At 37.0% G+C, this 24,012-nt stretch overlaps 1 protein-coding gene across 4 annotated transcripts in view; it reads left to right on the top strand.

Moving 5' to 3' along the window:
- Positions 1–24,012, top strand: part of magi3a (membrane associated guanylate kinase, WW and PDZ domain containing 3a) — a 138,500-nt gene that overhangs the window by 89,319 nt on the left and 25,169 nt on the right. For all 4 annotated transcript variants that reach the window (XM_084098568.1, XM_084098569.1, XM_084098570.1 and 1 more), the window contains exons 4-8: positions 1,161–1,367; positions 11,223–11,391; positions 13,809–13,888; positions 14,371–14,428; positions 20,034–20,158. In XM_084098568.1, coding sequence (XP_083954694.1) covers positions 1,161–1,367; positions 11,223–11,391; positions 13,809–13,888; positions 14,371–14,428; positions 20,034–20,158 — 639 coding nt within the window. The remainder of the gene's footprint in view (positions 1–1,160; positions 1,368–11,222; positions 11,392–13,808; positions 13,889–14,370; positions 14,429–20,033; positions 20,159–24,012) is intronic.

Here is a 24,012-nt window from a genome sequence, read left to right as displayed (position 1 = left end):
GAGAGTGTAAATTAAGCTGCGCTGAAGGTTGCAGTCAGTTAGTGATTTTATGGATGGGGTGTCTTTTTAATATTTCAAAGGAAAGAGCGCCTATCACAGTTCTTATTTGCCATCTTTCAAGCAATAAAAGGGGTCTGTGCTAGGTTAAAGCAATAACTCTCCTCATCAATTCAATGTCCTAAACGTCTATAATGTGACAGCAGTTGTAAGATTGAATAGATTGTGATGGCTTACTTCTTAAATCTTATTGAAGGGTGAAAAATTAATCAATATGTTTTTTTTAATCATCCTGTCCTCCCTTCTAGTTGTCAAGTAGTCAATGCTTTTGTGAATAGTTGGGAAAGTAGGTCAGCATGAAGTGCTGCATAGTTTCCCATACGTTGTACTGATACCATTCTCACCCCAGGAAGTTTATCCAGATGACACAGGACAGTAAAGCTTGTAAGATAGACCTCCTGCCTCTCTGGGAAGTAGAAGAAACCATACACTCTTAATCTTCAGTGGTGGACTGTTGCCAATAAATAATAATAAAGTGGCAGAGTGTTGCGTCGGGGTCCAGAGGAGCGCTGTAGGGAGCCGAGCTGCAGTGTTAACAAACAAGACTTAAAGCTTTACTGAAGAGTGACATGAAGCAGGATATATATAGTGGGCTCGATGCTGTTACAGTTCAGAGACCAGCCATGCCTTGAAGACGCAACGCTTCAGAAGCACCCTTCAATCCGAATGGGGTTTGATCAGCTTGGTTTTTACTCCTACAAACTAAATACTAAATATCTTTGGGAAAATGATGGCAGAACTGCTTCAAGCCATAGCTAAGCGCAGTAGCTCTCAAGCAGGGAGCCGGAGCCCACTAGGGGGCCTCAGCAAACATCCCAAAATGTCTTAAAATTACTTACATTTAGTTAAATTAATTCCCATAATTTGTCATCTCTCATCCATTATTATCAATAAAAGTGTCTAAAAATAAAGGCTTGTTTTGCAGTTAAATTTGTTGTTAAAATGCATTAAAATTGAATATGCAGAGTAATATTTAATTTTTAAACTCAACACGTAAAAAAAAAAAAAACGGCAGCTGTAGTTGCTGTGTCGGTAGTTGCAAAATCAGTGCAGAATGTGAAAAATGTTGATATTTTTTTTCTTTTATCTTTGTTCCTTTGCAGGTAATTATTATGGCACCCCAAAACCCCCTGCAGAGCCCAGCCCAGTGCAGCCTGACCTGGTAGACCAGGTTCTGTTCGACGAGGAGTTTGACGCGGAGGTTCAGCGCAAACGCACCACGTCGGTCAGCAAAATGGATAGAAAGGACAGCGCAGCTCCTGAGGAAGAGGAGGAGGATGAGAGGCCACCCATTGTCAATGGACTGACTGGTGAGACTGGGAATGTGTGTGTTCAACAAGATTGAGTGAGTTCATATAGATTCTGAATTTGTATGGCGGTGCAGAATTGTAATTTACTGCATATTCATTGGAAGAGAATTAGAAAATCAATACTGTACAAATGGGTACAAATGCAACTCAGCAGAGTTGAAAGATTGGAGATAAATTTGCAAAGACATTGTCAGTAAAGGATTTTATCACATGTATAGTGTTGGGGAGTGTTTTTCTAATTAAAGCCAGGCTAAGTATGCTACATTTGTTCAATTGTGTCATACTAGCTAAACAACTTAGCATTTCCATTACCAAGCTAATATTTCCAATGGTTAGCAGTATAGCACAACAAAACAGTGCTTTAAACGTTTCTTTGTATTGCATACTCAGTGAGCGAAGACGCTAATCTGATGCAACTAAACTTCTAAACTGTTTTCTCTCTCAAATGAGGTGTTGGAAAGACTGATTCACTGTATTTGTAATTGTCTCACTTGGAAAGTAAAAAAAAAAAAAAATTCACAGATTCAAGAGCCTGCACTGCATTTTATGTCTCATTTTTGTAGCAAAATATTTTGTTAAATATATATATTTTTTATTATAAATTAGAGTATTCTGTATATAAGTGTTGTCTAATTAATTCATTTAAAGTGATTTAATTAAATGATAGTTTTTAATGTGTATTTTATATATTAATTAAATAAAATGTATATATTAATACAAGTTTATGTATTTATGTTTATATATTTATACAATAAGATTTTATATATTTCTATAAGTGTAGCAAACTACTTTTCCTAAAAGTAGTATACTTAAAATGATGACTAGCTTTTAGTTTCAAAGTACCTTCCCCAACACTTTACACTTTAAGCATTAGGGTATGGTTTATATTTTCAAAACCATGTGATACACTGTGTTGGCAGCTTGTCTGCTTGGCTTTCATTGTAAGTGTATTACTGTAAATGTGTTTTTACTTCATTTTTGCAAGCTGAGCAACTTCACTTTCTGTGGTAATCGACAAGAGGACACAGATGCTGTCAATAGAGCTTAAGTTGTTATGGGCAGATTTGATCGTGTTCCCTGTGAGAGCAATATGAAGAGCTTTACAGAGAGGTACTTGGATGTGCAGTCAGTTGTATAAAGAGTGTAGAGCTCTGGTACTGAGGGATGGTGTGACTACACAAAAGCAACTTTTGCCTCAATAAACTCATAATAACTGTTTATTAATAGTTAGTGAGGTAGTTGTTAAAGCTACACTGTGTCATTTTTTAAGTTGATTCTTAGCAAAAAACACTTTGTTCTTTCAAAATGATATGTGCTCATTAATGTGTAATCACTTCTACCAACTAATCAAGTAAATCTGCCATTTAGAATACATACGAGCGAGTCGCTCGAATGGCGGCAGCCATGTTGCGCCTCCATCTTGAAAATACATTAGCCAAAGAGGGACATACCTGGAAATTCAAGCTTCGCCTTTCGTTTTTTTACACTCAGTGGCACCGTGACGAATGCGCGGGGGAGATTACTCGTGACTGCCGGCAGATTTGAAATAATACGGCCACCATAGGAGCTAAAAAGCCCTCGGAATGGGAGGGGCTAGAAAGTAATGTTCAGTTGGTAGTCATAAACAATTTCACCGCTAGATGGGAGAAAATCCTACACAGTGTAGCTTTAAGTTTAGGCATGGGTAGAATAAGGCATTAATATGTGCTTTATAAGTACTAATAAACAGCCAATATCATAGTAATATGCATTCTAATAAACGACTAGTTAATAGTGAGAATTGCACCCTAAACTAAGTGTTACCAAAGTTTCTAATATGTACTATTTAGGTACTAATATACTTTAGGTACTAATATGCACCCATTAAGGGTAAATAAGGTACAAAGGCGTACCTTTTGAAAGAGTGCCACCCCAGTAAAAAATGTTTTCAGAGTGTAGTGTATAGTTTTCCACACATCTCCTTCCTGTCATTCAGTAAGTTGGTTATCCTCTGTTAATCATGCCCTTAATAAGCTATAATGCAATTTAAAGACTTCAGACTTCTGAACAAAGAACGCTTACTGTGATATGTACTTTACTTTAGGTTTAGTACTGTGCATTCAATGTATAGGCCTATATTTTTTATGTATTATATTCTTTGTTCTTACATTTATTTTTATTTTTAACCAGTATACATGTTACCTTGGAATCAAACCTGTTACCTTGTTGCTAGAGCCTTGTTGCTTTCTTTGAGCTGGGTTAGTTTCTAGCGTTTTTCACAATACATATAGTTTCAAAGCAGCTTTACATGTTTCTACATTACAATTTAGAGTAATTTGTTATCAGATGTGAGTGACTGTGTCGAAGTAATGGCCATATGTCAGAAATATACAATTCTAAGATAACACAAATAATGCAGTTAGCTAATATCATGTATAAATTTAGGCAAAATCCTAGTAAAGAAAAAAGTAATTCAGAAAACATCTTAACCCTTAAAAGAGGTCTTTAGGTCAAAATTGTTAGGAGTACGGACGAGGACTTTTAAGAGGCTTAAGAGTTTCTTTAGCAGAGGAGAAAATGGCAGAAAGACGAAGAGGGAGAAGAAATGCATTGCAGACCGTGGATGACAGTGAGTTAATAAGACGCTATAGATTAGATCATGCAGGGATCATGTTTGTGACCGATCTTATTAGAGACACGCTAACATCTCCGACACAGATGCCGTAGTGCCAGAAATGAAAGTAATCACTAGATTAAGATATTTGGCAACTGGGAAAATGCAACAATGCAGCAGTGATGATTTGGGTCTGTCACAACCTTCTGTAAGCAGAGTGATCACACAAACAGTTACAGCACTTTCAGAACCTCTTATTGTGTCGCAGTTCATTTCGTTTCCACTGGACATTCCCACCCTGCAGGCTCAAAAAACTGCATTTATGAATATAGCAGTCTTCACTGGTGCGCACAAGCAGGGGGAATGAACCGCTAATTTGTGCTATAAGCTGACACGTCTGCTTCTTGCCCCGTGCTGTGACACCCGGCCTCAATTTTCCTTTAAGGATGGCCTTGTGCTCATCCACTAACTGGGCTAACAGTAAACACTGTTCCTCTGTCCAGTTGGGCTTTCTCGTCCTTCTTGTTTTTGATTCCATGTTTGCTACATTAAAACCATTCAAACCACCACTTAAATAGACATGCCAGCAATCAGTGTAATTGGAAAGAGTGGAACAATTTTTATCATTCTAAGCCAATCAAATACCTTATAGGAAATTAACAGCATGGTAAAAAAAAAAAAAAAATGGATATATATATATATATATATATATATATATATATATATATATATATATATAAATAAATAAATAAATAAATAAATAAATAAAGTGAGTGAGTGTGTATGACAACGGTAAAATAGGAAAAATTACGCATGTAATTTCAAAGTGAAGGCTTAGAATAGACCCTATACTTAAAATTGCTCTTTATTTTCCTTCTTGGACAACCAACCAATCACATTCTTCAAAAGATTGTGTCATATGTAGCAACGGGGTCAGCCCCGCCTCCTCACTTAGATGAACGTTTTTGTCTTTTCCTTGCTCAGAGTTGCTCTCAGATTGGTCCCGAATAGCTAAGACTCCTACGTAGAAGTTTTTAAGCTAAATTAGGAGTTTTCTGAGAGGATTCTTAGAAGTTTTAAGAATACATGCCCTGAACAGTAGTTGAGCTTTTATAGGCTAAATGCACAGTGAGTTTTTTTCAGTGATTATCCAGTGGCAAATAGACCGTGTTGAGTTCAGAATGAATGCGCTTATGGTTGGTATCACTTCAAGTAATGAGCATGTTAAAGGGACCGCTGTTTGCTGTGAGGCATAAAAGTGTCTCTGCACTCTTTCCACAGAGTAACTGCTGTGCCACGATACCTATTTCTGACTTGTGTACCAGCCCCGGCACTCTGTCTTCTACCTTCTCATTAAAAAGATACCTCAGGCTTATTATTAGTCTTTTACAGTCATTTTTGCATTAATGATTAAGTTTGAGCCAACCCACTGCCACACTAATGTGCACTTCTGCCACCAGCCACCAAGGGTGGGATGATGTCACTGTAGCTGTATAAATAGATTTTTTTTTTTTTTTTTTTTTTTTAGCTCTAATAGTGTTTCTAACGGATCCCTGCACATAAAATGTGGACTAATATATATATATATATTGTGGCCACAAATTAATAGGCGGCTGCATATATGAAAAAAAAAATTCTAACAAAAGGTTTCTCAGCTGTTTTTTGTAGTATCAGGTGTCCTTAATAACATACTAAAAGTTTACCAAAGTTTGACTACTAGAAAGGTATAATTTTCAAGATGGCGTCCAAGATGGGCAGGAAGCCCTTAAAATATCCTAACTCCTTCATTATTTGACCTAGCCAAGTAATCTTGGTGTCTAACCCCATGTTTTCTGGGTCTATGAATCCATTGGACTTGTCTAAATTGCACTGACATGATTACATACTTATGGAATACATGATTTTGTGAGATTACTGTAAGGTTTTATCTTTGTTTGGGGTGAACCAGAGATGTAGACGATTTAGACGATGTCATGTAACTTCTACTCAGTATTTTTTGTGTGTTTTTGGACACATACACTTTTTTTGCTAAAACACAGACTTGATATTCAATGTAAAAGTTATTGCACCCAAAAGTATCTTAAATTGGAGCTGTATAACTTTGATCATAAACTACTCTGAATTAGCCCGAACAGAGGCATGTGTGTGAACCCTCTAAAATGGTCACTCATTTTAATTTGAATAAGGGAATACATATGTAATGCATCCTCTGTAGATGTTTTTGAGTATAAAGGTGGCATTATACTAAACCTCAGGTCTAGTCAAATTCAGGTAAACCTTCAGACTTGAACCGCGGTTTCTTCAGCTGCTACTTCCTCGTCCCAAAGAAGGATGGGGTCTGCGCCCCATATTGGACCTGCGTCACCTGCATTTTTCCCTTTACAAAGGGAAGTTCAAGATGCTGACGTTGAAAACTATCCTGGTGCAGATTCGAACAGGGTACTGGTTCGTCACCCACGGACCTGAAGGACGCATATTTCCACATCCAGGTCATTGCACAGCACAGGAAGTTCCTCCGGTTTGCCTTTGGGGGAAAGACGTATCAGTATCGGGCCCTTCCATTTGGTCTAGCTCGGGCTCCGCGGACGTTCTCCAAGTGCATGGATGCAGCTATGGCCCCCTTGAGGCTCCAGGGCATCCATGTGCTAAATTATCTAGATGACTGGCTCATTCTGCCTCATTCCAGAGAGTTGGTGTGTCCTCACAGGGACATCCTTCTCCACCACCTTCGGTCTCTTGGTCTCAGGTTGAATGCTCAGAAGAGTGTCTTAACTCCTTCTCGGCAGACCACTTTCCTGGGTGTCTAACTCGATTCTCTCTCGATGCAGACCAGTCTGGCCCCTGCTCGAGTTTCCAGTCCAGAAACAGTTCCCGTTTCAGGCTCGGCCATCATGTAGCGGTGAGCATATGTCGCAGGCTTCTCTCCTGTGCTGCCCTTGGGTTTCCTTCATATGAGACCATTCCTGTGGTGGATGAAACTCAGGGGCATCCGCCCTTCTTTGTCTGCCTTCCGCTTGCTGAGAGTGTCGCGCAGTTGCCTTTGCACTCTTTGGAGGTGGAAAGACTCCCCCTTTTTACTTCAGGGGGTCAAGATGGGTGTAGTTTGCCGTCGGCAGGTTGTCAAGACGGTCGCCTCTTTGACTGGTTGGGGTGCGGTCTTTGAGGGCAGACCAGCGTGCGGTGTTTGGACGGGCAAGCTTCTCACGTGGCATATAAATTGCCTCGAGCTGCAAGCCGTCTCTCTGGCCGTGGATCATTTTCTCCCGGCCCTGATGGGCTGTCATGTCATTGTCAGGACGGACAACATGGCAGTGGTGTCCCATGTAAATCGCCAGGGAGGCTCGCGGTCACGTACCCTCGACAGGCATGCAGACCGCCGCCTCTTTTGGGCTCAAGACAGGTTTCTTTCGCTGAGAGCAGTTCACGTTCCAGGGGACCTGAAGGATGCAGCAGACTTTCTGATAGCCCAATTCTGGCCATCCCAGACGTGGTTCTCGGAACTGAGCTCCCTGGTGGAGGGGTCCCCTTGACAGATCAGGAGAGATCTGCTGTCTCAGCTCCAGGGCAGGATCTGGCATCTTCGACCCGAGATATGGAGGTTGTGGGTGTGGCCGATAAGAGGCAATCGTTAGCGACAGTGGCGTCTGGTCTTCCCACTGAAAACTGATTTCATATATATATATATATATATATATATATATATATATGTATATATGTATATATGTGTATATATATATATATATATATATATATATATATATATATATATATATATATATATAAGCTGATTTTGAATTTCATTTTGTGATTTCATTGGAGCGAAGAGTGGGCAATGCATATCCCAGCCCTCCTATCGCTCCAGTGTACCGGAAATCCGCAATATTGCCTGAGAAATAGCTACAGTAAATAAGATCAATATTAAAAAAATACATGCCCTTTTTCAGAGATCTCCAGCTCTTGATTTTAAAGCATAACCTACTTCCTAGAATAGTATTTCTTCTGCCAAGTTTTGGTTTGTGGGAAAACTTCTGGGGAGCTCGGTTGGAGTTCTGCTACATCATGCTGAAAGTAGGTAGGATTTACTGATGCTCCCTGCACAGCAAGTATTCTTTCCCATAAATCAATGGGATACAGAACAGTGAACACCTTCAGATGATTCGCATGCAGCGATGGTGAGCATGGAAAGTACCCCAAACTTTTTATATTCACAGCGTATTAACCCACTGCAGTTCCCACTACTGTTCTGTTTGTGTTGGTATGATTGATCACCATGGGAACTGATATCCTTTCCCATAATATTGGCTTCCTTTTGCTTTTCAGCCTTCAGAATAAAATGAGTTTTAAACAGGTTTTCTATTGACAGACTTTTACTTAGGATTAATAACATGAAAAGAGTTTATTTAGGCTTTAAGTTTTAAATTCATTTCAATGAAAGTCTATGTAACTGAGACCTCATGAAAACCTCAATAAACATGTGCTATTTTTCAGAGGGTCACTGAAGGAAATCTGAATTGTTTCACGACTAGGACCTGGAGAGGTTTCTGGATGCACTGAGGGAGGCTTTGTTGGCTGTGTTTTTCTTAGCAAATCCAATTGGACAAGATGCCTCACAGCTGTCCTCCATTATGATTGGATAGAGCTTTGTAAACCCTCTGGCACCACTGCAAGGACAAGATGCAAATGGCAATAGTATCTAACTGGACTTTGCCAAGTGCAAACTGAGATCCAGAAGCATGTTTGTGGTTTTAATCGATTAAATTGGCTTTACTAAAAATGGCTAGCTATGTCTTTGCAGCGAGCCTTATGGGTTATTATTAGGGGTGTAACAATACCCTCATGTCACGATTCAATACTTATCACAAAACTAAATACACTATATACAATATTATTGCGATACTCCAAGACATATGGTAAAAGGTTAACAAAAAATGTACTGTTGATTAAAATTCCAAATTTGGTATTACATTGGGGGTGTAAATGAATAGGCTTGGACTTGGTGCTGGTAACCCAATGCACAGGACAGTGGTGACACCAGAATAAAAATATTCATGATTCTGAATATGAAAATGCAGAATTATTTAGATGGCTAGATATATTTCAAATAATGTAGTCACTTTTTACTGGTAACATAAGGCATTTGGCATTATCAGGACCCATAGATATTCCTCCATTGCATTATTATACATTATACATTATATCATATATATTAGTTTAATGTAGTACTGACAAAATCTGTAAACTCTCACATAGTAATTTTCATTTTGGGTGATATATTGTTACACCTAGTTATGTTTGTGTATTCATGCTCATGGCCAGTTCTGATAGATACAGCCGAAGCAACCAGTTGTAATGCCTGAATTAATGTTTTTCCATAGCCTCCATGAAGAAGCAAACATTCACCATTAGGTTTTACCCTAGCAAACCAAGGCAACATCTCTTCTTTCTTTCAACATTCAATCATTCTGCAACACGTTGTGATCATCTGTTACCGTTACGCTGTTTTCTGTGAACACAAAAGTATGATTTCTTTTAAAAAAAGTTTTTAGATTTACCACACTCTAGTCTACCCTCTATTTTTCATGGAGTTCAGCTTCTTTCTCCACTCGTACACTCGACCACACGCATAAAAGGCTTCTTATGATATTTGCTATTGAATGCCAGTGCTTATGTTTCTGCCTGTGTCATGAATGGTGCCGCCATGGTTACGGCACAGGAACAACTAGTGCTGATTCGTCTGCCGCACATGCTGGCGTCCCATTGTCAGGCTACAATCATTTTGATGAACAGGCTTTAATCATGACTGTCAGCAAAATCATATCAAGTCTTTTTATAACAATACACTTTTTCCATCACCTCACCTCTTCAACCCGTGTACAACTAGTATATCCATATCCATAACAATACACACACAGGCATGTTTTCCTCTGTCAATGTCCCATTAAGACAATCAGTCCATATTGGTAACACCCCGTGTAACTCTTTTCTGTGTTTAATAAGTATACAAGTAATAGCTGCTATCTATTTGATTGCAGAGAGAGCAAATATCCAAAACTGTGTCAAGATTAAGTTTATTAATCTTATAATTAATAATTTATTTTAAGTCTCACAGCAATGGGATCCTAAATTTAGTTGCTTTAGCTCAAATCATGCTAAAGAGTGTATTTTTAGGCTATTATTCACAATGCATTTAGTTCTAGAGTAAACATACCCGTTTAAAAGGCTGTTGGCTCCTTTACATTTGCATTTTACATTTATTCATTTGGCAGATATTGTTATAAATTTATTTTATATATACATATATAAAATATATGTACACCACCGTTCAAAAATGTGGGTTTGGTAAGATTTTTAAAATCTTTTTATAAGAAGTCTCTATGCTCACTGAGGCGGCATTTATTTGATCAGAAATACAGTAAAAATAGTGAATATTGTGAAATAATATTGCAATATAAATTCAATGTTTTCTGTGTCAATATATTTTAAAATGTTTTTATTTTAAAAATTATTTTAGCGATGACAACGCTGAATTTTCAGCATCATTAGTCAGTTATTCAGTGTCACATGATCCTTCAGAAATCATTCTAATATGCTTAAATAGAACAATATAAATGTATTTACTGTCCCTTTTGATCAAATTAATGCATCCTTGCTGAATAAAAGTATTTTTTCAAAAACAAAATCTTACAAATCCTAATAACTTTTGAATGGTTGTGTTTATATAAAATTATTTTTATGTATATATTTTATTTATACATTTTATCACTATGTATTGTTTCCTGAGACTCAAACCCACGACCCTGGCCTAGCTTCAGTAGCATCATGTTTCACCATAAGAGTCGAGCTTCAGGAACGTGCGCTCTAGAATAAACAAAAAGACTGCTGGCTCTTTTAACTGAAGGATGGGACTTTTAAATGTTATGTTTTCTCCCTCTTATACTGTCTCTGCCTGTGTTCTCATGTGCAAGCAGACTGTCTTTCTCACTCACACAAAGACAAACAGACGCACATTTGTGTATGCGACAGATATCGGCTTCACGGAAGTGTTAACCAGCTCTGGCCCTGCCCCTGAACATCAGTCCTGGCATGCAAATCTAGTGGCTCTTGTTTTCTGCTCTCTCTCTCTGTTTCTCTCCGTCTCTTGAGAAGGTTGGAAAGTTTGTTCTGCAGTGCTAGAGAGAGTTAAAGTATGTATTACTCCCCATTTCTGTGTTTTCTCCCCACCTCTTTCTCACTGTCTGTCTTTTTGCTCTCTCCACTCACAGAACACAAGGAGGGACCGGAGTGGAGGAAGGCTGTGCCCAGCTACACACAGTCCAGCAGCAGCATGGACTTCCGCAACTGGAGCACGCTGCCACGTGACGAGGGCCAGGACCCTCTGCCCAAGAGCTGGGAGATGGCCTATACGGAGACAGGCATGGTCTACTTTATAGAGTAAGTCCTGTTTGCCAAGTAGGACACATTCCTGGACCAACATTCCTTAGGGTTTGGGATTCGGGCTATGTTTGTTTGACAACAGTGTAGCTCCAGGAATTAGTTAAATGTGTTTACTTGTTGTTGTTTTTGTTTTTTTTATGTTGCACATTTCTGATTATTTAATTTCACTTCTGCAGATGATAAATATATATATATGTATGTATGTATGTATGTATGTATATGTTCTGAGCTAAATATAACTTTAGATAAGTCCAATACAAAATGTATTGACAGAAATTCACTAATGAGCTTTCAGTGCATTTTTGTTTGTTGACAAGATTAGGAACAATTCAAAATCATTGATTCAAAATTATTTTCTGTGGTCAGTAATTTTATTTTATGTATTTTAAAGAAATTAATACCTTTATTTGGCAAGGATACTTAAATTTGATCAAAAGGGACAGTAAGACAAATATTTATTTTTTAAATAAATGTTCTTTTAAACTTTCTATTCAACTAAAAATCCTGAAAAAAAATATTAGCTTCCACAAAAATATTGAGCAGAACTGTTTTCAACACTGATAATAATAAGAAATGTTACTTGCTCACAAAATCAGCCAATTAAAATGATTTCTGAAGGATCATGTGACATTAAAGACTGGTGTAATGATGCTGAAAATTCAGCTTTGCCATCACATTAATTAATTACTTTTTAAAATATGTTAAAATAGAAAACACATTATAATTTATATTTTACACTATTACTGTTTTTGCTAAAAAAAAAATTTGCAAATATAAATGCAGGTGAACATAAGATACTTCTTTCAAAAACATTTAGAAATCTTACCAACCTAGAAAATTCTATAGTTCTTTAAGTGTGTAGTGTGAATACAGTCTGAACATACTACATCCGCCATGTTAGCATTGTCAGCCGTACACTGTTCTTGGCCTCATGGACAGGAAAGTGTCCATCTGATACTACTGAATCTCGGCGTAGCAGAATGTCATCTGGGTATTTTTTACCTACCGATTCATAAATATATGGGATTACTATCATTTGACATTTTAGCTTACTGTATAGAACGGGAGTGTTTTGTATTAAGTTTGTAGACTATGCACAAGTTGCTGTATAGTGAGGAACCCACTGTGGTGTCTTTTTAAACAGGGATGCAAAGAATGATTTGTGCGTCCATCTTTTCAAATTTGGCCTCTGATTTACTGTATCCGAGCCCAGATGTAGACAGCAGCTCTCCAGCTAAGGGCTCGCTCAGTAAACAGGAACTCCGGAACTCCTGCAGACACATCAAGCATGAGAGAGCGCTGGGAATTGAAACGGCTCTTCCCTCGCATGCTGATGCTGATATTTTTCACAGCCTCTTCCTTTCAGTGTCCATTACCTGTGTCTGTGTGGTCGCAGCCCTTGACCAAGCTTCTCTGCTATCCACACAGAGGAAGAGAGAGCCAGCGAATCAATACTTCATTCGCTGAAACAATGCAAACAATCGGCTAAATGGAGCCTTCCCAGCGGGCCCTGCTTCCACATGCGTGTCTGTCTGCACGAGTCTCGGAGGATGAGCTGCACCTTGCCATGAATATTTCAGATTTTAAACACATTTGCTTTTTGAGTAGACTCCTCACTCCTCCGCAGCAGAGACAACTAAAGTGCTTTTTGAAAAGGACTTGCTGATGTTTTTATGTGCATTTTAAAAAAATATATAAAATAGTGTTTTTTTTGCCCCATTAGTAAGGTTCAAGTGCCCCTTCAACAACTCCAAACCAGAAATGTTTAACACATATTTAATCATAATATAATATAATACATATAATATTATATTATATTATATTATATTATATTATATTATATTATATTATATTATATTACCGTATATTTTATTATATTATATTAAGCTCTGCATCAAATTATACAATAATTATTAAGTAATAATAAAATAATATAATATATTTTTATAATATATTATTATTATATGTATTAGTCACTTAAAAAAAATAATCTATAATTGGTTGAAAAAAGGTATGATAGCACGTATATTCTGAATGTGTATGAATGTGATTCTATACATTTATAAAACGCTAATTTTTGGTCACAATCTCAATTTGAACAGGTTTTAAAAAAGCAAAATTAGATTATTTCTGTGTACCGCCAAGTGTACACATGGTTGGAAATCACTGCTTTGAAAATATGATGAAAAAAAAAACCATCTTGCCATCTGTTGTTAGCAATCCTTGAGCTAAACGTTGAGTGTTTTTTGTTGTTTGTGTCATTTTTACATTGTTACAGTGAGGTATTGTCATATTGCTGTTGTTTTATGAGTGTTACACTGCTTGGCTAAGCTACAGATGCACTCCAATTGTGTAATTAAGGAGGAGGACTATCAAGTGTTTGTCTGCTAATGCTTCTTTCCCTCTCTGTGTAGTCATAATACCAAGACCACGACCTGGCTCGACCCACGACTGGCAAAGAAAGCTAAGCCTCCTGAAAAATGTGAAGATGGAGGTAAGACTGAGTTCGTTCATGAATCACACAGAAGAGTAAATAGACCCTAGCTGAACCGTGAGACATTAGCCTCTCTCTCTCTGGCCCGCCTGACTAATGGCTCGCAGGAGACATGCTGAGAGCCCATCAGCGTGTCATCTCACACAAGCAATCTCAGCACCGCATTTTGCAATGGACACGTGCGTCCATGTCAGGATGGTGGCTCCCCACAACTCTCACATCACAGGGAAAGATGATTTAAAGAGGATAGTAATTTTCCATACAGCTTACTAATACCTGCACCCCCTCGTTTTCTCTGCGCTCAGCCTTCTGATCTCTTCTCTGCCCAAACACGCATCAAATGCACCCAGACTTCTTGACCTACCTGGTATTAGGCTTCTCAGAAAAATCACAGCCAGAAAATCAGACCCCCTGGTGTCAAGCACATGGGTGATTTGCATCTGTTCAAGCTGTCTCTGATATGCCTGTCTGTTTCTCCACAGAGCTTCCATATGGCTGGGAGAAGATTGAGGACCCGCAGTATGGGACTTATTATGTGGAGTGAGTATGCTCATATCATTTATGGTCCAATAAGAATGATGGATGACGCATTTTTGTCCACAACATCTTGGTTTGCTGAAGTTTTCCGTTGCTCGTTTGGCTTTGTCTTTTTCCCCCCATATCATTTATTTTTAAATCCAGCTTTTGAGAGTAAAAAACAACAATAAAGGCATAAAGGGATTGTAACCCTCACCCCCAACCAAAGGAAACACAAATCAGTTACACAAGTAATGAAAGTAATGCAATGAGTTGTATGATTTGTTATACACAGTGTTAGGGGTAACGCAATCAGATTACTTTTTTCAAGTTACAAATAAAGTGACGCATTACCTTTAAATTTATAACAAAAGTTGCTTTTTCAAATAAGTAACACAAGTTTCCCATTAGGGATGGGAATTGATAAGAATTTAACGATTCCGATTCCATTATCGATATTGCTTATCGATCCGATTCCTTATCGATTCTCTTATCGATTCTTATTGGGTGAGGGAATAAGTACAAATTTGTTTGTATTAACTGGCTTTAATATCTGATCAGAAGACACAGCACAGAGTATACACAAATTATGTGTAGCAACCTCAGAACAAACCTAAAAGTAGGTGAGCTACTTCTCAAAGTAAAGTCCAGGGACCTATAGCCTAGGGCAGTGTTTCTCAACCTGTGTGCCTTGAAAGATTATCAAGAAGAGTGCCTTAGGATTAGGAAATTGACAATTTTCACATTCATTGGTCCGGACAAAAAAATAAATAAAACTGCCATTTATGTGCCATAAAAACTAAAAACACAGACTGAAAACAGTTTAGGAAGAGCTTGTGTCTTTTGGAATATTAACAGTGCTCATTTGGATTAGGCTATTGAGTTACTAAAACAATCTTTGTCAAATAATACACGGGTTTTCTTCACATTTTGAACGTTTTTGTTTCCATTTGTTTAATTTCAAGATCTGATGTGACTTATCCATTGTTGTTTTTACAGCTACAAAGCTGGGAGCACTAAATGATATTCAGGCACATTATACACGCTTTTAACATTAAATAAAGCACAAAAATAGTAGGCTACCTGATATTATCATTGCCACACTTTGAGATTGTTGTTCCAGCGCGACGTCGCAGTAAAATGGGATCCGTTTCAAATAGAATCGTCGCGTGTCGCGGCTGGTTAAACTTTGATTAACATGGAAAATCATACTTTTTATCGCGTGTCGCGCCGTCGCGTCGCATGTAGTTAGGACGCGGTCAGAGCGCTTCTGCCTCGATGCCATGTTTGCTCATAGTGTTTGCTACGTTCTGAACCAAAACAACGCAGCACGTGTGTGACGTCGTGTCACATTTGAACGAGCGGAACCGATAAGCGGAATCGTTAAGCAGGCATGCTAACGGTTCCAAGGAATCGATTCACTGGGCACCGGTTCTGAAGAAGAACCGGTTCTCGGTTCCTATCCCTATTTCCCATGTGCTGACTGATAGCTCTCCTGTCCCCATGTTCAGAGAAATCGTGAGTAAGTGCAGAGACGTTGTGTGCGCTGTGTGAATGTGATGGAGCCTGTAGTTCCAGGCTAAATGTGAATTTGCATTTACTCATCTCACTTGCACAACAACAGATTCCGTATTCCTGAATAAAAACAGTCAAATATAAACTCAGAAAAGGCAAACCTGCAATAATTAAAATGTTAACACAAATATACTTTATGTATTTAATCTCACTTTATTAACCAATGTATTTGCTGTTAACCTTCAATGATCCAATTCAACCATACTAAGCAAAAATGACTTTGGTTAAACATCACATTTAGAAGTAAGAGTGTTGAACTTTCTCCTCCTGAGTCATATTTCACTTTTGGTGTGAAAGGGCCTTTACATTTGCCAAAAATAGATCTTTTGTCATGTTGTTATTAAACAACAGACAAACGAGCCCAGCCCAGGTAAGAAAAAATAATAGTTAGCAGAAGTTTTATGGAAAGTAACGTTACGTTAAGTAACACAATTAGTTACTTTGTAAGAGAATATCGCAATATTGTAACACATTACTTTAAAAAAAGTAACTTTCCCCAACACTGGTTATACAAGGGTCACAGTTTTCCTGCACAATTGGGCTATTTAGGAAACACAGTCTTGGGAAAAATTACAATGTCGTGGGTTGAGTGGGTTGAGGTTACTTTTATAATGTACCACGTCGCAAAAAAAGTTTGTCCGTAGACAAAGAAAAATTAAACTGGATCCTTTTACTAATGTGTATTGAATCTTTGAATGAATACCTGGCACCCTAAGACCTCTGAAAGAGTGACTGAGCGAAACAGAGATGGTATTGGTGACATGTTTGATGTCACTTCACAAATAGAGATTATGTAAGTTTTCAAAAATCAGCTATTTTAATTGAGTATTGAATTGCAGATTAATTACACATTGATGCTTGAGCCTAAACAAAACAAGAGTGAATGTAGGGAGAAGAAGAGTGAATGAAGAGGAAAGAGTATGGAGGCAATTAATAATAAGTCTTAACTAGGGTTGCCAACCGTTCTGTATAATACTGAATCGTCCCATTAAGCAGTGATTCATTCATAAGCATGGATAAAAACATTTGAAGTTTAAGACACTAAAGTAACGTTCCGTTTTAAATCCATACTGAACACAGTTTGCCCCGTATAGGTTGTAGTGTAGTCTAGGCTAGGTATACGCAGGCTAATGTTGTATGACTACCTAGTTTTAAAGGGATTTTGCGTTTGCTCAACCACACAAGAAAACATGCCTGAGGGAAGACATGATCAAATAGGGAAGTTGTCTTTCACTATTGTATGGTAATGTTGTTAAATAGAGAAAAACATTGCACATACTGCTTCTCTAAGTTCTCTGTAATATGAAAAATGTATACAGTAATCAACATTTAAAGTGGATCAAAACCTTTCATCAAAGTTATACATCAAATTTTAACAATATCTGTTCTTGTCTTAGGACAACTTTGATGAACTTTTTTGATCCACTTCAAATGTTGACTACTGTATACAGTGGGGGAATTAGGCTAGTTCATTCTTGTGGGCAGGTTCGGAGTTTTTTCTTGAATTTTTCTGGAACCTGGCAACCCTGATCCCAAGTAAAGCATCATGTTCAGTATGAAGCAAGATTGTAGTACTTGACTTTGAGTTTTTGTAAAACATAAAATTGTGAAATGAAAAAATAAAAGAATGAAGAATAATTAAGTTTAAAAAAAAATGGACACAAAGATATTTAGAAATTGTTTTCTTAAATTTCACAATACAAAATTAGACAATACAATTTAATTAAAAATGCACAAAAGAGATCAGATTTTTGGATTCTTAATTATTAAAAATATGCAGTTATTATTATATTATATTAATATTTGAATTACATTAAGTTATTCATCAAATTATATAATTGTAAAAATATCAATATTATAATATTGATATATATTATATAATAATATATAATGAATTAAAAATACTTAGCTGCGATAAAAAATACTGATCATAAACTAAAGGTTTTGCCAAACACTAAGAGATTAACTCACTCACCTTGCTATGCTAATAATTAAATATACAGTTTATTATCATAAATATTTAACAACATTATATCATTTAAAAAATGTATATCAAAATATCTAATTTTTCTAAACCCCTGATTATTGAGAGAAAAAAAAAATAGTTTGGGTGTAAATTAGTATGTTTCTGAAATGGCAGACTGATCAATGTTATTGGCTGGATTTGCTAATTTTCTGCTCTTGAAGCAATGTGGGATATTGAGGTTGTTGGCAGAACAGCCAAGGGCTTTCGGGAGTGAATACATTATTTGATTTTAATGCCATTTATTTTGTGTGAGGTCAATCCCTGCTGTGCCAGGATATTTATGCAAGGAGGTCAACAAAACGCCGTTTTATTTTTGATTTGAATGTGGCTTGGCACAGGGCCTCATTACGCTGTGCCTGAATTATCACAAACAGGGAACTTCAGCAGTCAGATGAGAGCACGCAGTCTCTCACTCTCTGTGGATTGGGTGGATAAGTCTCAGCATGAGTCACACATAGCAAAAGCACAAACAGTACCTTTCTTCTACAAATTCGCAGCACACCGACTGGTTTTGCAAGGAATCCGGGACTGTTAAAAGCCTTCCCTAGGTGCAGTCACGACTGGCAGGTACAACAGTTAAAGCAGAGTCACACAATGCAGTCGAGCTGCTTATTTCACTTTACATGCAACCTGTGGGGTGGGAGGGGCCGTGTGTTAGGATAAAACAACACACTCCAGCTCTGAGCCAGAACCTCTGCAGAGGAAATGCTTGTGTTTCTGGAAAGGCTTGCCAAGGTAATATTGATTCATTTCGGCAGCTAACAAACAAGAAAACAAATGTGGCGTTTGTAGAGGAGAGTGAACAGCAATTACAGATGGGTTTGAAAATGGCTGTTCTGTGGTTCTTTTAATCAAGGATGTTTTTACAATGTTTTTAATGATCATTTCAGAAGGTCCTGAAAAGGTTCACTGTAAAAAAAAAAATTTATATATATATATATATATATATTCATGCTGACTTTAGAATTGATCTTGTTTTAATAAGGATGTTTTTACAACACAAGAACATTGCTAAAAAAAAATACATATACATATATATATATATATATATGTATATGTATTTTTTTTATCAATGTTCTTGTGTTGTAAAAACATCCTTATTAAAACAAGATCAATTCTAAAGTCAGCATGAAAATGTATTGCAAGCTATTCATCTCTGCGTGGTTGTTCCTTTAATCAAATCAACTTTATTTTCCACTGAAGTCGTTTAGGGCATACGGACTACTGGATCATTTTAACCAATAGCTAAATAGCTGCTTTAGGCATTGTTTTAACAAACTCACTTTGTTCTGCCTCCATTCTAATGTGTAACTCCCTCTTTTCCAATGTTTCCAATTTACTGTTTTATTTAAATATGTCACATTTTGGAAGTAAGAACAATCCACGTTAACTTAAAAATATGTTTTCAGAGAATATATACTACATTAAATTTATAGTACCTCATTGGCAGTTTATTTTCTGTTTTCTAAGAAAGTTTAATGAGGTTTATGGTAAAACAAATTAAAAAGAAATCTCAATAAGGTAAGAAAATTTAACTTTAATGGATGTTCTCTGAAAACATATTATTATTATCTTAAATCTTTTCGTTTACCAGGTAAGGTAAAATAATACTGAAGTATTGATTGATAAAGATTGAAAGATTGAATTAAGTTAAAGAATTTTATGACAGATTGTGTCTTCTCATAATTGTGTAGTTGAGAGGGTTGCTTGCTTTCTGAGTCAGATCAGTTCATGCCGGTTATCCAAGTTTCTGTCCCAGTATGTTTATTATTCTGTTATTTAACTAAATGTCTATGGTAACCGCCTGGTTAGCAGATGACAAACAGGAAAAGATGCATGAGCACAATGAATTACCTTTGGCTCTGATATTGTTTTGTTCCTTCCTTTATTCATATCTTTAAAAGACTGTTTGCATGAACAGATAAGCATCGCTACCGTTCTCTTTACCCTAAGGTTTGTGCAAGCGTGTATGTCATTGTATCTGCCATCTCTGGCCGTTTGCACTGACCGTCTCACCCTTTCCTTCAGCCACATCAATCAGAAGACTCAGTTTGAGAATCCAGTGCAGGAAGCCAAGAAGAAAATCAGCCAGGATTCGTCTCCAACCAGTCAGCCAATAGCAGCGACCGCAGGAGCGGTACCAACACCCTTAAGTAAAACTCTAACTTTCTTATGCATTATTCCTCCATTTCCTACTACTACTGTTTTTGTTTCATTTTTGCCACTTTATTTATCTACTTTAATCATTTTTTTTTATTCCTGTGATGGCCAAGTTGAATTTTCAGCAGCCAATACTCCAGTCTTTAGTGTCACATGATCCTTTTAGAAATCGTTTAAAAATGCTGGTTTGTTGCTCGCGAAACATTTCTTATTATTGTCAATGTTGAAAACACTTTTGCTGCTATTTTTGTGGAATCCATAATATCTATTTTTCAGGATTCTTTGATTAATAGAATGTTTACAAGAACAGCATTTATTTGAAATAGATTTTTTTGTAACAATGTAAACATTTTCAATCAACATAATGCATCCTTGAGAGGCTAGAGTTTCTAAAACCAGCCTGAGGTGGTTTTCTGGTCTAAACCGGTTTAAACTAGTCCAAGCTGGTGTTTAGTTATGTGGAGACAGGAAACAATTCAATAGGAATGAGATCAGGAAGTGACAAAAGTCACATGCAAACTGTTTCCTGCATTGTCATGCAATATTTCTGTCCAATATTGTGTGAAGCAACAACATGCCAGCTGAACATATTTTATGCTTAATACGAAGATGGTGTCGCAGGATTTGAGACTTCAGAGCCAGTCGGCGTGATGTGGCAAAAATAGAAACCAAGCGACCAAGCGTTGCTTGTGTCAAGGTCATTGCTTGTTAGGACAAAACACAGATTAGCATGGAACAAAAATAATTTATTTCTTGATGTTTTATGTCACACACTAAGGTACAAAATCTGTCACTGGGGCGGTACCTGTTCAAAAGATACTAATATATACCATTTGATTTATATACCATTTATACCATTTAATATATACCAGTGAACTCATAAGAAATTCATGAGAAGGTCAGGTGTTGATTTAAGTTGGGGCAGAACATTTCCATCAGAAGAACTCAATCAGCATGATATGATTGGGGTTGATATGATCTGTGGTTGAATTCTGTAAGCTAGCATGTGTGTTTTACCATCTGTGTGTGTATTTATGTTTGACCGTGTACTTGCTCACGCTCACCTGCACCAGCTTTTGTATGTTTATGTTAATGTTCCACTTTGTTGCTGGTGTTTCACTGTTAATTTAACATCCTTGTTCTGTCCTCTATTATGTGCCACTAAGCAGTAGCTCTGACTCTTTCATTTTTACGTTTTTTCTTGTTTACAAGAGGTGTTTGCTCATCTATCAAGTTTTAAAGCATCAGTTTAAACACACACACGTTCCATGTACCAATTTGCATACTGTCCGTCTTAAATAAGATGCAAAATAAGAGTCCGCTGAAAAGTCTAATACTGCTAATGCTAACATGCATTAAATAGTGCTAATGTTAACATGTAAACACAATGGCTGTGTCTGAAAACTTACATCTATTCTGCCTTCAAAAATCGATTAGATGAAAGTATCTCAGGAGACAGAAAGTAAAGCTAACATTAAATTCGGATGTGCCTTGATGTGTTCCTACCTTGGATGCAGCAAATCACTTCTCAACAAGTCTGTGTTATCAAGATGCTAAACAAGGCTGCATTTATTTGATCAAAAATACTGTAACATTTCTTAAAAAAAAAAAACAATTCTTACCGAGGCCACTTCCAAATGACTCTGAAATGATGTCCTGTTTTATCTGAATGATATATTTCATATTTTGACTGGCCAACACATGACTTCAGTTCAGTTTCAGCTTGTTCAAGGTTAAACCAGACTTTGACTGTTAGTTGTTTGGACTCCCTGAGCTTTGCTGTCTCCTGTGTGTTCCTGTGTCCTCTGAGCACTGATTTTGTTCTCCTATCCCCTCTGGAAGGCTGGCAGTGGACGTCTGTTCTGTCTCATTAGTGAAAGCAGACGCTGCCCCCCTACGCTATGCTCTGTTAGCTGGCCAAGACACTTTAATGAGTGGATGGTTACTGCCTAGTGGAGAAGAGGACAGGGATGAGTGTGCACAAATATAAGCAAAAATATAATGCAATCATGCAGTGTTTTCAGAGAATAACTATACAATTCTACCCACCATTATAAGAGTAAAGACAAAATTCATGCATTTCATTTATTTTATTCATATACTCAAGCAATTATAAAACAATTATAGCTCTTGCCACTCCGCTTGTGCCTTCGGGTCATTTCCGACAAAACACGCGCACACACACACACACACGTTGAATTCCATGTTTTATGGGGACTTTCTGTAGACAATGATTGTTAACTGTAATCACATTTAGTGTGATTTATAATCTGTTTTCTTCATGGGGACCAAAAAATGTGGTATTAAACATTTGTGGTATTACTATACTTGTGGAGACACACACACACACACACACACACACACACACACATCGCTCATACTACACCTTTAATTATACTCCGACATTTCATAATCTGACTCAGCAGCCCTTTATGCATGAGAAGCATAATATAGTGAACATAAACATCAACCCTCCTTTTCCCACAATTCCCTCACTGGCTGAATGTGGAAACAGCACTACAGGCAGAGAGAGAGGGATAAATCTAGCATGCAACTATGGGTTTGTGTGTACCTGTGACCAACAACCAACTCGCACGTACTTGTGGCGCATAGTTCAAATGTGTGCCATGGTTATTACAATCAACATAATCCTTTTCATAGGGCCAGTCCGACTCATCAATGTGGCTATTATGCAAATCCAATTCCCACCGCACATGGTGAGATATCCATTCCTGCTCTAATGAGATTGATGTGGCCTCATCTGATGCTGCTGGCACTCTCAAATGAGACAATAAAAAAAATTCAACCGCTGTGTTATAAATGACAGTAATTAGTGTACGATCCGCCATTTACAGCTGATTCAGAGTCAGTGTTGAACACCTTCATCTTAAAGGGATAGTTCACCCAAAAATGAAAACAACATGGAACCACAGTGAACTTTAAAACAACAACAACAACAACAACAAAAAACAACTAGAAGCAAAAGACTGATCTAACACCAGTGAAATTATGTTCAGACACTCAAACCATGTGATAAAAAATAAATAAAAATACACTTAGGGAGAGAAAGGGACAGCTGCATTTTCAGTCTCTACATTATTTTTTATATAATTGCTAGTTTCAGTCTATATTGTTTCATAACTCTGTGTGGTTATCTGATGTAAGTGCTCAGTGCTTTTGTGCTTCACACAACTTGTTGAGCAGCAAGAAACAGGCTCTTTTATTTAATGGATACTTTCAACACATTATTTACACAGTCCTCAGGGTTTTTTTTGTGAAATCCAATAATTGTAGAATGGAATTTGGAAATGTGTAATATTCCCCTCAAGAATTGGAAAGCATCATCATTGGTGAAGTAGAGAATGATACCCAAAACTATTGTGCATTATTTGACTAGTCTTTTTGTTGTTGTTTTTGTTGCAAGTTATTCTTTTATACACCACCGATCAAAAGTTTGGGGTTAGTAAGTTGTTGTTTTTTTTTAAATAAATGAATACTTCTGTTTAGCAAGGATGAATTAACTTGATCAAAAGTGACAGTAAAGACTTTTATATTGCTGTTCATTTGAACTTTCTATTCATCCTGAAAACAGTATCATGGTTTCCACAAAAATATTAAGCAGCACAACGGTTTTCAACATTGATAATAGTAAGAAATGTTTATAGAGCACCAAATCAGCATATTACATTGATTTCTGAAGGATCATGTGACACTAAAGACTGGAGTAATGATGCTGAAAATTCAGCTTTGCCATCACGGGAATAAAAATTACATTTTAAAACATATTAAATAAGAAAACAGTTCATTTAAATTGTAATAATATTTTTTAATTTATAGTAGTTCAAAT

The sequence above is a fragment of the Abramis brama genome, assembly GCF_963993115.1.
Source record: "Abramis brama genome assembly, chromosome: 22".
In the NCBI taxonomy this organism is placed as follows: Eukaryota; Metazoa; Chordata; class Actinopteri; order Cypriniformes; family Leuciscidae; genus Abramis; species Abramis brama.
Note: the sequence above shows the minus strand (reverse complement) of the source record. Positions and strands in the feature narration are given on the sequence as shown.